Source organism: Musa acuminata, chromosome BXJ3-4 (assembly GCF_036884655.1).
Source record: "Musa acuminata AAA Group cultivar baxijiao chromosome BXJ3-4, Cavendish_Baxijiao_AAA, whole genome shotgun sequence".
NCBI lineage: Eukaryota > Viridiplantae > Streptophyta > Magnoliopsida > Zingiberales > Musaceae > Musa > Musa acuminata.
Genome location: NC_088352.1, coordinates 12328916 through 12342491, shown reverse-complemented (window position 1 = coordinate 12342491; position 13576 = coordinate 12328916). Strand labels below are relative to the sequence as shown.

Sequence of the window (13576 nt, the reverse complement as noted above, 5' to 3'; positions counted from 1 at the left end):
CTTAACATGACAAATGTACTAGATGTCACACTTCGAGTCCCTCTTGCGAGAGCCCCGAAGCATGCCTTCAAGGTGTATAAATGATACAAAGTATACTATTAACCAATCATCATCCTATACATAATCATCATATGGTGTCCAGGGTAAAAGGAGAAGACAGAGGTTACCCTCCACCTGTCTGCCCACATATGCAAAGGTCGAAGACAAATGATATGGGTTGTCCCCCTTTTTGTCACCCGCGTGGATAAGAGGCCAAAGGGAGGCTATTGAAAATGGTTAGAGGCTACCTCTCTATAAAATATTTCATGAGATATTTTATCCCTTTACGATCATGTATAAAAGCTCGTTATTAATATAATGAAAAAAAGAAGAGGGAATCACTTTTTGACTACTCGCATCTGCACTTATCTAGCTCGGGTTACTAACTTGGGAATCAGAGGATCCGAATAGAAAAACCTCTCCAGACCTTAGTCTTCATGTATATATCATGTATATGATACCCTAGAAGCTCATACCACTTCGGGTTAGATCAAAACATGACTTCCTCTCATAATAAACTCAATAAAATTTATAAATCAATTATCCCATCAGAATTATGATAATTGGTACCAAAACTAATCTAGCGTGATGAGAAAGGACTCATCGTCTAATTTGAAGGCAACGCTTATGTGCAGTGTGAAATGCCCATCTACAACTATATTTCTCGTGCAAAACCAGAAGCATAAGAGGAAATATAAACTTTTACAACATCGAACATTTTATCCAACTCCAAACCAAATCGCCAATGTTCGTCGGGGTTCACAGAGCTTGATTATTCATGTTGGATAACCAGCATCAAGGCTGCTCTTCCTCCCCCAAACTTCAAATCTTCTACAATTCCAGTACATTTGCTATACAGAAGTTCAAATTTCCCACTGTGACATCATATTCATTGTAAACCAAGCAAATTGCAAGCACAAACAAAAGCTTCAGCTGCACCAGCAACAAGAATATTTAGGATAAATCAACATGATAGTTCCATTAAAAAATGTCCAAATCCCACACCATGATAATGCAAGTACAAGCAAGACAAACCACCAATCCCTTCCTCACAGACATAAATGCAATCCTAGAAAGGCTTAGAAGAGCTTGTAGGGGGAGGCATCCAAGGGGTGGATGAGGTAGGTGAGAACCAGGGCCACAAGCATTAGCAAATAAGCAATCCCCTGGTCGATTGATGTGCCTGCACAAGAGAAGAAAGAGTATATCAATCCAACAATCCTTCAACAGATAACGATCAAACAAGACTTATACCCACATCAAGATCAATGAATTTGCAGTAAGAGATGCATTAAGAAAAAATAGTCTTCATTACATCATACGATCGCAACTAATTTGCAACATTTAACCAACGTTTAGCCCTAAAAAGAGGAACTTTACAAAATGTTAAGAACACCGAACCTATTAGCGAAACCCTAATCCATGTCACGCTAGATCCGTAGACCTTCAACATTATCTCTGATCTAAAAAATGAGCGTGTACTTCAAAGATACAAACTTTTACTCCAATACGGCATGGATGTACGAACGAACAGAAATCTACACTTGAACCGGATCCTAACTGTTACAAACTAGTAAAATCTACGAAAAGGTAACAGAACAAAAGGGGAAGAGAACACATCCAGCACGAAGAACATAAAAAAGGTCCGGTTTTTGGCTTCTATAAAATAACTGGATATATAACGTGAATACGAGAAAGAACGAAGGAAAAGATCAAATCACCGTCGCTGGTAGGTGATGGGGCGGGAGCCTGAGCCTGGACGGACGGCACAACAGTCGCCAAGGCGAGAACCAAAACGGCCACTAAAACTTTAGGGATTGCCGCCATCTCGGCCGTGATCTTCCTCCGCTTCGAAAAAGACTGGAACAGACAGACAAACCTGAGATCTCTCTCTTCCTTCTCTGAGCGGAGCAGAGAGGAGGAGGAGAGAGATCTGCGGGAGGCAATGTGCTTCGAATCGATTTCCTCCTCTATTCCTATCACGGCGCGAAGGATCGGGTTTTAACGCGGCATCGGTCACTAAAAAAAGTACAGGAAGCAAACGAATCCGGGACGCCGATGTTGTGGTCCCCACGTGTTATTCCTCCCACAAACGAACCGGGTCAAGCCAAGGGTGGCCCGGGTCTACTGGCGACAGCTCGGACGGCCTACGTGCAGCCACATCGCAACCGACCCCCAAAAAAATGAATTAAACAAATATAGGAAAGTTCTCGATTGAAAATAAGAATGTTAGGGATGATAATTTGATAACAGACTCGGTGCATCGTCTGACCTGGTTGGATTTGATCACATTTCACCGGAGAATAGGGAAGAGTCGGATCATAAGATGAGCCAGCATCGGGATCGGGATCTCATTAACCGACATCGGAATGAGAACACAGTCTCTAATTTTTAAAAATTACTATTTAATCTTATTTTAAATATTTATAATCACAATGGGAGATTCGTCAGGATAAAATAAGAGATTAGGAGAAAAATAAAATAAAATCGATAATACGGAAATTTCAAATAATAAAACAAATATTATTTTTTGATATTATGAATAAATAAGTAGGAGGTTTTTTTTTCCATGGCCCGAAGCCCGTTCGTGCCATCTAAGAGCTCAGAGAGACAGCTAGTGATTGAGAAATCCAAATTACAGGTCGATCAGAATGAAGAATGTGGATTTTCCAACTCACAAACTAAGAATCAGTAATGGAAACTGCAGAGTTGAAGTTCTGATGTAAGTCATGCAATCGAATTGGCCAAACACAAACCATTTTATAGATGGTTGGGTTGAGGACTGCATTACATTGAGAACAGATAATTGGATTATAGCATTTTTTATAATTTTGCCACAGTAGTGCAGTATTCAGTATTAATGTGTAGTAATGTACGATCAATTTAATATCACTTTGGGGCCAATCTAATATATCTGAGGATTGAACTAAAAATTCCGAAACACTAATTAATAATTATTGTATATTTAACTGTTAATATTGATTATGACGTTCTAATTCCGTACTGCGATTTGATAATTAATAAACCTTTGGCATCCTTGTAAAACATTCTATCTCTCACTAAGATGATGACCTTCCAACATTTATGTAGGTCTTATTATCTTATAATAATCATAACAAAAATCACCTACATAATTAAAAAGATATCATCTTGTAATGAAAACAAAAGTCTATTTGTGCTATACCATCAAAAGACGTCAGTGATTCTTACGGTTCCCCACGTCTAACGCGTGATGTGCATAACGTTCCTTATCATAAAGGATTATTTTATTATTTTAACACAATCAATATAATTCTCAATATCACATTACGTGGACTTAATATAGTTCATTAGATTTCACGATTAGGACTAAATTGCTCGATCCAAATTTTATATTTTCTTTTGTGAGATCTACAACTTTAAGAGGTACTCTCCAGATGTGAATACAATGAAAATATTATTTGAACTTGAGTGCAAAAAAAAAAAGGGACGGGAGGGAGAAAAAGATATTGTCGTACAAAACAGTCTACTTATGCTATCCCCTTGAGCCCGTATCCATAGCATGTTGTTCTAATTTCTCGTCTCCTCGGGTTCAAACCTCTCGTGGGTACAGATTGAACCCAACATGACATCAACTACAGAAGCCAGATCTCATCTTTACTGTCCCTAACACCTTCCTATGTTTCTAGGTTTTCATGTGCCAAAGTGTCGTAGATTGCATGAGAGATGAGCCAAAAATTAGCTAAGCTACAATGCTCCAAAGTATCATCAAGAAAAATTGAAAAGTTAATCAGTCGCCGAGAGGATCTGTAGCCGTGTACGAGACACCAGGAAAACCACAGAGTTCAGGCGTCGTACGATCACGGCAGGCTTCACTTTGCGAAGGTTGTACCGAGAAGTTAGAGAGGTCTCAACTCACGAGTTCATCACCCCTCTGCTGGGCCCTTCGCTCTTTTCGTCCCCTCTTACTCGATCTTCTACATGGATCTCTGCCAAACACTATTCTAGATGTGCGAAGAACGGATCGAAAGAACGACCCGGAGATCACCCAAACTCGAATTCATCTACGAGTCCGGCCGTCCCACCTCGCTTTTACTTCCTATCCGAAGGCAAACTTGGAAAGAATAGCACCGCGTAAGAAGCGATTCCTCCATAGGTCCTTCGTTTGGCAAGATACTAAAGAAAGGGGGAAAAGAGAGTAAAAGAAAGAAGAACAAAAGAGGAGGTGGAGGATGCTCAGTGAATACGAACCAAATTAGATGGACTTCATGTCGCCGGATCCGAAGAGGAACCCGACGATCACAGTAGAGAATGTTTTCTCTTCATCGCATCCGAGAACGGGAAGCAGTATGAAAGAGAGACGAGGCTTTTTTGGAACAGTTTGATGGCAGGAGACGGCCGAGGCGAGGATGATATCCGGCGCAGGTTGGCCACCTGGGGGTATTTATAGAGGTGGGATATTAGGGCAAGTAGTGCAGCAAGCGAGAGGGGTTGGGTTCGGGGGCGGTCGAATTGGACATCGACCCGATCCCTGTCGAGTGGTGTAGAATTGGGTCCGGTTGAGTCTCTATATAGTAGTTGAGGAACTCGGCTGAAACCAGATCGGATGTAATTAGGAATATAGCGGCCCAGATTTAGATCAAGAGATCTGACCGTCAGAATGATTTCAAGCTCCCGTAGTGAATAATGTTTTTTAAACAGATGAAAATTATTGAAACGGAGAGGATATAAATAATAAAATTATATTTTATTATTTTTACAGAGGATTCTTAAAAGAGGGGGCTACCAAAAATGGAATTCATCGAGTTCGGATTCATTCATGCCATCGAAAGCGGGATACTTTTTCTTTACCCATCTCATCAGCCGACACAGACAAACCGGGAAGAATATTTGCGATGCATGACAAGCTTATGCGGAGAAATATAATAGCTTTCAAGTACAACGCTCCGAAAGAACTCACAACAAATGACCAACAACTACTATTCAACCATAAAAATAGGAAGTTCAACAAGTATATCTTCAAAGGTTTAGCAATATTTGATTTCCTGTAACCATCGTCCCACGTCCTCAAAACGTCGATGAGAAATGACTTTATCGGATCAAATAGCTGTTTGTGACAAATATAACAACAGCAAGTCCTTCAAACTCCCAGCACTCCACAAATAACAAGGCCATTGACGCTATTTTTCTCGGTGAACTTTAGTGCCTGAAATTATTCCGTTATCTATCATATACCATGGATGAATTATGGGCAATTCGGTGGAGCAGTCTCACATTATAATTTCAGAACCCCTTCATGGTGGTAACTCAAATAATAAGAAAGAAAACAGAGGATTCGGAAATATAAAGAAGACAAATTACAAACAAGCAAATTTACCATGCCACCAAGGCTCACCCACTTAATCATTAACATAGTATAGGATGGATATATCCTTAACACAATTCATTACGTTATCAGAAAATGTATTCAACAATGTAAAGAACCCTTAGCTTAGTTCTTCATAACATATGTTAGTCTAAGCAGTATAGGATTCATGAAATAAGAATATTTACTTCGTTTTACCAATCATCATCTATGTTCAATAACAATACAACAGCATATCGAAAGTTCATGTACCCATCTCTTCCTAAATTACAAAAGAAGAGCTAAACTTTAAGGAATGTAATAATTATCATCAAATGATGCTGAAAAATAAGTATTAGTACCTAACAAGTACATAAACATCTCAAAGTAAATGTGTTTTTTCATGACCTTAATGCATCTACAGCTTTTAAAAATCTATGAAACCACACGTTATTTTAAGTTCACAATGATCATAAGGTAAACAACCCGAAGAATCACTCAAGTAATCATCAAAAGGTCATATTGACTCTCACCGAACTGGTTATCCCACACCATTAACAGAGTAATAATCTAAGATGGTTATAATATGACAACAAGCTCCATATAATACCAACCCAACATCCACCACCTTGCTTGAGCATAAACTTCAGATTCTACAATCCAGACTTATTTGCATAGTCATCATGCAACATAGAACAGTGGACAAACAGGAAGAAAAGAACGCATCACAAAGTGCATCTAGTGCTCCAACATGAAACCTGCCTCTTGTTACATCAACAACAGGAAAAACTCCATAATGATGAAGAGAAACACAAAGAATACTCAATGATTCATAGAAATGACATGTATGTAAATAACATAGATTTTCTAAAACAAATCACCATTAAAATAAAACTAAATTGTCTTACTTGGTACAATAATAACTCCGATCCACATCATAAAACTCAGAATCACTTATATTAACCCATACTGATAATGTCCATGCCTCTAATTAGGAACTCAAAAGGAGAGTTCTAAGCAAATATGGATAAACAGTCATTACACCGATCGAAAACCATCACTAGCCAATTAACTGCCAAAATCAAACTGCAACCACACAGATCCTTCAACTCTATTGGAACTTCTTATCCTTCAATGGCCCCTTTGGAATCTTGCTCAAGTATTTTGCATGAATCACGGAATAATGCTTCTTGAACTCAGTTTGTGCTTTCTCAGCAAAAGCATCAACCTTGTCCTCATACTTCTCATACAGTGGCGGCACCGTATGCAGTGTGACAAACGCTGTTACCCAAACTCAAAGATGTAAATAACTAAAACTATAATTATTAGGGCAGCAAAAAGATAGGTACTACTGCAAAATTTCAATTACCTATATAAAATAAGGTCAAGAAATTGCAGAAATTGCCGATGATTGAGAAAACCCACAGGCCAGCAATGACCTATAATCAAAGCAGCAGCCATTAAAGGCACAAACAGGGCACCAAAATATTGAACTTGCAAATAAGAACTATGAGGCAACATACAGAAAGGAATTTCTTAAGGTCACGCCCTAATGCGATGTCCCTCAGAGCAGAAAAAGCCCAGTTGATCTCATATCGAAGCGAAAGTGCAATGTTCACAGTCATATCTTCCGGAATGCTTACCTCTGGAAAGCGTGGAGGGGACCTACAAACGAAGCACAGAGGATTGAGCCACTGAAGAGGGCATACAGAACGAAGCAACAAAAAATTGCAGAGCCAAACTCACTTGTTGATGAAAGTTGATGCGTTTGACCAGAGGAACATGATGGCCAGGGACAGGATGAGACTATGGCAAACAAAGGTCAGCAAGTGGTACTCCATCAACTCAAACAAGACCCAGATGGCCGTCGCTCCACCGAGCGTGGCAGCCGATACCTTCTTATTCCTCCATAGGAAAACATCAGCAGCTGCTCAAGAATCGGTCATTAAATCATCCTAGTCTTATAGCTAATCCACCCTCAACAGGTTATATTTAAGACCCAAATATAGTCTACTGAGATATTTACGATTCGCCCAACATAAAAGGGTATAATATATCAAGACGAAGAGGTAGCTCGATCATCCAATAAACTTTACAAACTAAGGACAAATAAGGATATCCATTGATCGAGGTCAACAAGATATCCGGAGCCGATTTAGGGTTTCTGTTCGTATGTACTCAAAAATAGAAAAAAGTAATTTTTTTCCTTATTCAATAAAAATGGAACCTGAAAAATTAAAATCTACATCCGATTCAAATAATAAGTTCGCGAATCACTGAACCACATCTTAGAAAAACCTACAGATCCCGTCCGTCATGCGAGTCGGCGAATACGATCGAGATCAAACCGATGAAGAAAAAAATGGAAAATGGTTTTATTATATTAAAAATGCAAGCAAAATCTTTCAACGGAAAGGGCATTAGGGAGGGACGATCCGTACGTTTCCCACCGCCCAAGACCTTGTGGACGGGCTTCTCGCGCCCGAAGAGGCGGTAAATCTTGGCCTTGACAACCTCGGCGGCGGACGGCGCCGAGGAGTCCACCACAGATGATTTCTCGCCGTCCGAATCTGACGATGAAGAGTCCCCGCCGTGGAACTTCTCAGTGATCTTCTCCAGCAGAGACTCCGCCACCGACTCCTCGTGCTCCGCCATCGTCGCCTCACAAAGAAATATCTAAACCTCTCTCCGAATACTCTCTCGCTGTGGGAATAAGAGGGGATCGGCGGCCATCGAGGAGGCTTTATAAAGGACCGGGGCACGGAGAAGCGATCACGACCGTCGGATCGAGGCAGGGCTTGGTTTAGCGGTCAGATGGAAGAGCGGATGGAGGGGCAAATTTGCCCGAAGAGGGAAGGAAAGATTTAAGTCGAGAACAGTCAGAAGGGTTGTTTGCTTGACGGCGACTTTGAATTGGAGAGGGAGATTAATGACCGTGTTGACGGCAACGTCAGTTTGCCGTTACTTTTTGGGACGGCGTGGCCAGCACGACCGGCCTGGGAGCCGTGCCTGATGCCATTTCCGGCCCACCGGTCACGTGACACCACGTGGACGGGGAAAGCTGTCCTAAATAACACAGCAAACACGTCCGACGCTCACGCGACGCTGTAAGCCAGGACGACGCCGTCGGCCCCACAACAACGGGCATTGAAGGCCGATGAGTGGCCAGGAAAGGTAAATGGTACATCAAAGGTAAGACCGATCGCACGCCGCACTCAACGGTGGATGTCATAGGTGGGGCCCGAGGCGACACGAGAAAGGAGGGGGTGGCCGGTGGGGACTTCGGATGAGGACAAAAGTGGAATCTCGTACATTTTTTGAGTTTTTTTTTCTCCTTTTTCCTTTCGGCTACAGATTTGAACTCGCAATTCCTACCCGTTCGAGGTGATGAAAAAAGCTGCGTGCAACGCAACAAAGGAATGGACTTCTTCCCCGTTGCCAACTCCTTAATACCTAAGGATACACTGAGACCTAAGGATACCTAAGGAATGCATCTAAATGCATGATTGGAGGCGCAGTGATCCAAGAACCTCATTGCTTCCTATCGAAGGAAGATCAATATCCAACAAAAACTCAAAACTAGAAAATTTATTACTCAACAAATTAATTCATAAAGAAAACTAATTCAAGATGCTACTAACTTTGTTTTACTTTATATATCACATGAGTTACATAACACGCTTCTGTACTCCGATCTTAAATAATAGTTAAATAAATCTTCTACCGGCAAACCAACACTAAATTTATTTTATTTTATTTTTTTAGAAAATATTATTATATAGAGAAAATCTAATACTCTAATGATCGAACATCACATCATCATCATTTCATTATTAACTCAAATGTTTTGTAAATCTTACATAATAATCAAGCACATCATGTTGTTAATCATAAGACTCACACGATTCAATTGACTATTTGTATGTAAGTAATACTTGATAAATTTATGTGATCTTCCTGTAAATTAACTTCTACCTACTCTTTATACTCACTAAACACAAGCTTTAGGTAGACTTATTTAACAAAAGATTCCTTTGATACTACTCAACATTTTAAAACATTTGAATCAACTTAATTTTTGCACTAATTTAGACATCTACTTGTCTCAAGTGCATCACTGATGCAATTTTATAAAAATCTCAACTAGATCTGAATGTACCTATAGTCCCTCGTCTATCTAATATCCCAAAGACCATATATCGGTATGGTGTTGTCAAACCCATACGATTTCTACTCGAGTCTCACTCTAATTAGATTCTCCTGGAGAACTCTTTTTCTCTCAATCCGAATGACCCCGACTAGGGATTTATCTGAGCAAGAACATATGAGACATTCTTCACATGACACCGAGAATGGATGATCATCTATCGACACTCAATAGCCCTCATAAGGTTGACTACCACTCCTGATAATCAGCTATACTAGATCTGGGACATCCAAATCTATAAGTCCAGTATCAAAGAGTGGAGCACTCATATAGGACATCCTTGGTGTCTCAAGTCTAAGAACCAGATACCCCACTGGAACTACGGAATTACTATTTGACAATAAAGCATTATATCCCTAGTGTCTCTACATGAGTAATTATGAGACCAGATGCATCTATCATATGGACGGGTATATAACACACTAGTATGTCCGGTTATCTCAATATTCCTCTCGAGTAACCTATGACCGAGATTATTTAGGATCTGTGTTTAAAGGCGAATCGGTCTCATTATCGTGATCTCATCACGATTCAATTCCTATTGCTGGATACAATATATATACATATGCATATATGCAATAAGTAATATAAAGTGATAAATGCCAAAATATAATAAGCAAAAAAACTACGTGTTAAGTCACATGTGTCATCACTCACGTGAATGACTTGTAGAGCATATATGACTAGCAAGATAAAGAAAGATCAATTCGTAAATGATTCATCTTAACAAATCTCATTTTTAGTATATAACAAAAAGAATCTTAGGACATCAATTAGTATGAAAAATCTTAAGTCATGAATTTCAAAAAAGATATTCTCTTTGGTAAATCATAAAAAGAAAAAAGAAAAAAAATCTCAATTCATAGAAAGATCTCAAGTATTAAATATTGAGAAATCAAGATCGTGATTTGGATTAATAACTCATTCAAATCTAAGTCATCAAAATCACTTTAGAGATTCATAAAATAACATAAATAGATTCATCAATCTTTTTTTTTAAATCGATAAAATAGAGAAAAAAAATTTCAAGAAAAAATGCTTTCCTCTTTATAGTTGTTTCAATTTATGTGATTTATTTCATATAAGTATGCTTAAGTTTTTTTCTTATGAAAACCATCTATCATGTTTAAAATCGAAAAGCAATATAAAATCATCAAGATACACATAATTATTTCTTATAATATATAAGGAATTAATCTTATTTGATGTGCAAGTATTATTACAAAATATACAATTGTCATGATATATATATATATATATATATATATATATATATATATATATATATATATATAATTATTAAAAGCACTAAGTAATTTTATGGTAAGGAAAAAAGAGATTCGATCGAGTCGCTTACCTTGTTGACGAAAGCTGTCAAAATGCAATTCGCCACCTTACCCTTGTTGGTTTGCTCCTCGTCTTCGGATGCACTCAATTCATCCTTTACCAACTTTTTCTTCAGTTTTATATACTTATCTTTAGAGTGACCTAGCTTCTTGTGTTCATAGCAAGAAGTTGTGTTCGTTTTAAGTTTATTTTTATTCTTTGATTCTTGTTTTAAGAACTTTTTAAGTTTTATTGTGAGGAGTTCAAGTTCATCATCACTTGAGCTTTCGCTCGAATAGTCTTCTTTTGTTCTAAGTACAAAATCCTTTATGTTCTTTGGAATGTTGTTCTCAAGTTTGTCATATGTCATATAAGCTATTTCGTAGGTCATCAAAGATCCGATAAGTTCTTCAATTGGAAAATGATTCAAGTTCTTAGATTCTTGAATAGTCGTGACTTTAGGATCCCAACTCTTCGTAGGAGATCTTAATATCTTGTTAACAGTACTTATCAAAAAAATATCTTGTTAACAAGTTCAAATTTTGAAAAACTTTTACCAAGAGCTTTTAAACTATTAACGACATACATAAAACGGGTGTACATGTCAATAATAGTTTCGCTTGGTTTCATATGAAACAACTCGAAATTATGCATCAAAAGATTGATTTTAGAGTCTTTAACTTTACTAGTACCTTTGATTTCAAGTGTATGCCAAATCTCATAAGTTGTTTCTCAAATAGAAACACGATTAAGTTAATTTTTGTCTAAGGCGCAAAAACAAAGCATTCATAGCTTTGGCATTCAAAGAGAAGGGTTTCTTCTCCAAATCATTTCAATCGTTCATTAGAAGAGAAGACTTTTGAAATCCATTTTCGACAATATTCCATAAATCAAGATTCAACGAAAGCAAGAAAACTCTCATCCAAGTTTTCCAATAAGTGTAGTCTGTCCCATTGAACATGAGAGGGCGAATGATCGAAAATCCCTCTTAAAAGCTGAAAAGAGTCATTTCTCTTGGGTGTTAAACCAAATGAGAAAAACGTTACTTTGATACCAATTGTTAGGATCAATAGTAGCACTAAGAGGGGGGGGGGGGAGGGGGGAATTAGTGCAATGAAAAAATCATCAATTTTGTAAGATATTCGTTCATTGAAAATCAATTTTAGAAAGTGCTTGACTTTAGAGTAAATGAACTAGTAATTAACTTAGAAAGTAATAGCAGTAGTAAAATACAGAATGGAAATAAGAACACCGGAATTTATAGTGGTTCGATCGTTGTGACCTACATCCACTTCTGATTCATCCTCTATCAAGGTTACCGGCATCCACTAATGATCTTCCTTCAATGGAAGGATACCAACACCCTCTTTATAGCGCTTTATCCTTATCACGAGTTTAGGAGATAACCCTTACAAGGCTCACACCTCTCTTGAATGATAAAGTGAGGAGAACTTTTAGCACTTTTACAACATTTTTAACACCCCAAGACTTCAAGATATTTTTCTTACTTTCGTGCCCTTTCATGCACAAAAGGGTGGGGTATTTATAGGCCCCAATGGCTTCAAAATTGGAGTCAAAAAGTGTCATATCCCTAGATTTCGGGGTACTAGCAGTACCATCGCCTGATACTCTCACACACGATGATACCATTGCCTAGTCTAGGCAGTATGATCGCTTGATAGAGCTCAAAGACTGAGCTCTAGCGGTACCACCACTTGATAGGGGTGGTACCATTGCCTGGTAGCATTAACTGTTGAAGGTACCACCACCAGCCATGTCTTTAGATGCTGAATGGGCTGTTCAACTGGCCCAGTTCATCCTTATTAAGGGCCCAATTGGCCCCTAACTGAGTTAGTGGGATTATCTCACAATCCTAACTCAACTTAAAGTTTAACTATGATAGTTCATGACATTAACTAAGCAATCTCTGTCTGGTATGTCAATTGTTTTCTCGACGAACTTTTAGCGAACTTCTGACGAACTCCTGACGAACACTCAACAAACTCCCGACGAACTCTCGACGAGCTCCCAACGAACTCTCGGCGAGCTTCCGACAAACTTCTGGTACATCGTCCGAATCTTCGACATATCGTCCGATCTTTGACTCCGACCCAACCTCTGCTTTATGCCTTATTGCTATCGTAGTTAATCTTGCACACTTATCTCAACATATAGATTATATCAAACACTTTACCAATTGATTTCATCACCAAAATCCAAGATTCAACAAAATCATGACATGAAAGATATTGATATGAAAGATCAATTCGTGAATGATTCATATTGACAAATCTCCTATTTAGTAAATAACGAATAGAATTATAGGAGATCCAATAAGATATCTTAATTCAAATAAATCTCAAATTATTAATATCAAGAATCAAGATTCATTTGGTTAAATCTTCTCTTAAATGAATAAATCATACGTGAATCAAGAAAAATATTTTATATAAAGTGCATCTCAAGTCACAAATATCAATAAATGATTCGATTGGATATATCATCTCATTATTAAAACAAATCATACAAAAAGAAATCCAAAATCATCATCAAAATCACATTTTGAAAAATTTAAGAGATAACATTGTTAGGATCGGAATGGCACTAAGAGGGGGAGGGTGAATTAGTGCAGCGGATTAAAACTTTGGTTTCGACAATTGTTTTGATACAATGAAAACCGA

The 13576-nt window shown here is 38.2% G+C and overlaps 2 protein-coding genes and 1 non-coding gene across 3 annotated transcripts; all 3 read right to left on the bottom strand.

The window, feature by feature from the left end:
- Positions 1-973: 973 nt before the first annotated feature.
- LOC103974933 (arabinogalactan protein 20) lies at positions 974-2031 on the bottom strand. The gene is made up of 2 exons (XM_009389835.3): positions 1761-2031; positions 974-1222 (listed from the first exon to the last, which is right to left on the bottom strand). The coding sequence occupies exons 1-2, from the start codon at positions 1864-1866 to the stop codon at positions 1119-1121; spliced, it is 210 nt and encodes a 69-aa protein (XP_009388110.1). The 5' UTR covers positions 1867-2031; the 3' UTR covers positions 974-1118.
- A 1790-nt stretch (positions 2032-3821) lies between these two features.
- LOC135637402 (small nucleolar RNA snoR145) lies at positions 3822-3970 on the bottom strand. The gene has a single exon (XR_010496255.1). It is a non-coding gene; the product is annotated as a small nucleolar RNA snoR145 (small nucleolar RNA).
- A 2242-nt stretch (positions 3971-6212) lies between these two features.
- LOC103974934 (reticulon-like protein B1) lies at positions 6213-8088 on the bottom strand. The gene is made up of 5 exons (XM_009389836.3): positions 7804-8088; positions 7109-7289; positions 6886-7027; positions 6732-6801; positions 6213-6643 (listed from the first exon to the last, which is right to left on the bottom strand). The coding sequence occupies exons 1-5, from the start codon at positions 8015-8017 to the stop codon at positions 6474-6476; spliced, it is 777 nt and encodes a 258-aa protein (XP_009388111.2). The 5' UTR covers positions 8018-8088; the 3' UTR covers positions 6213-6473.
- Between the last annotated feature and the right edge of the window lie 5488 nt (positions 8089-13576).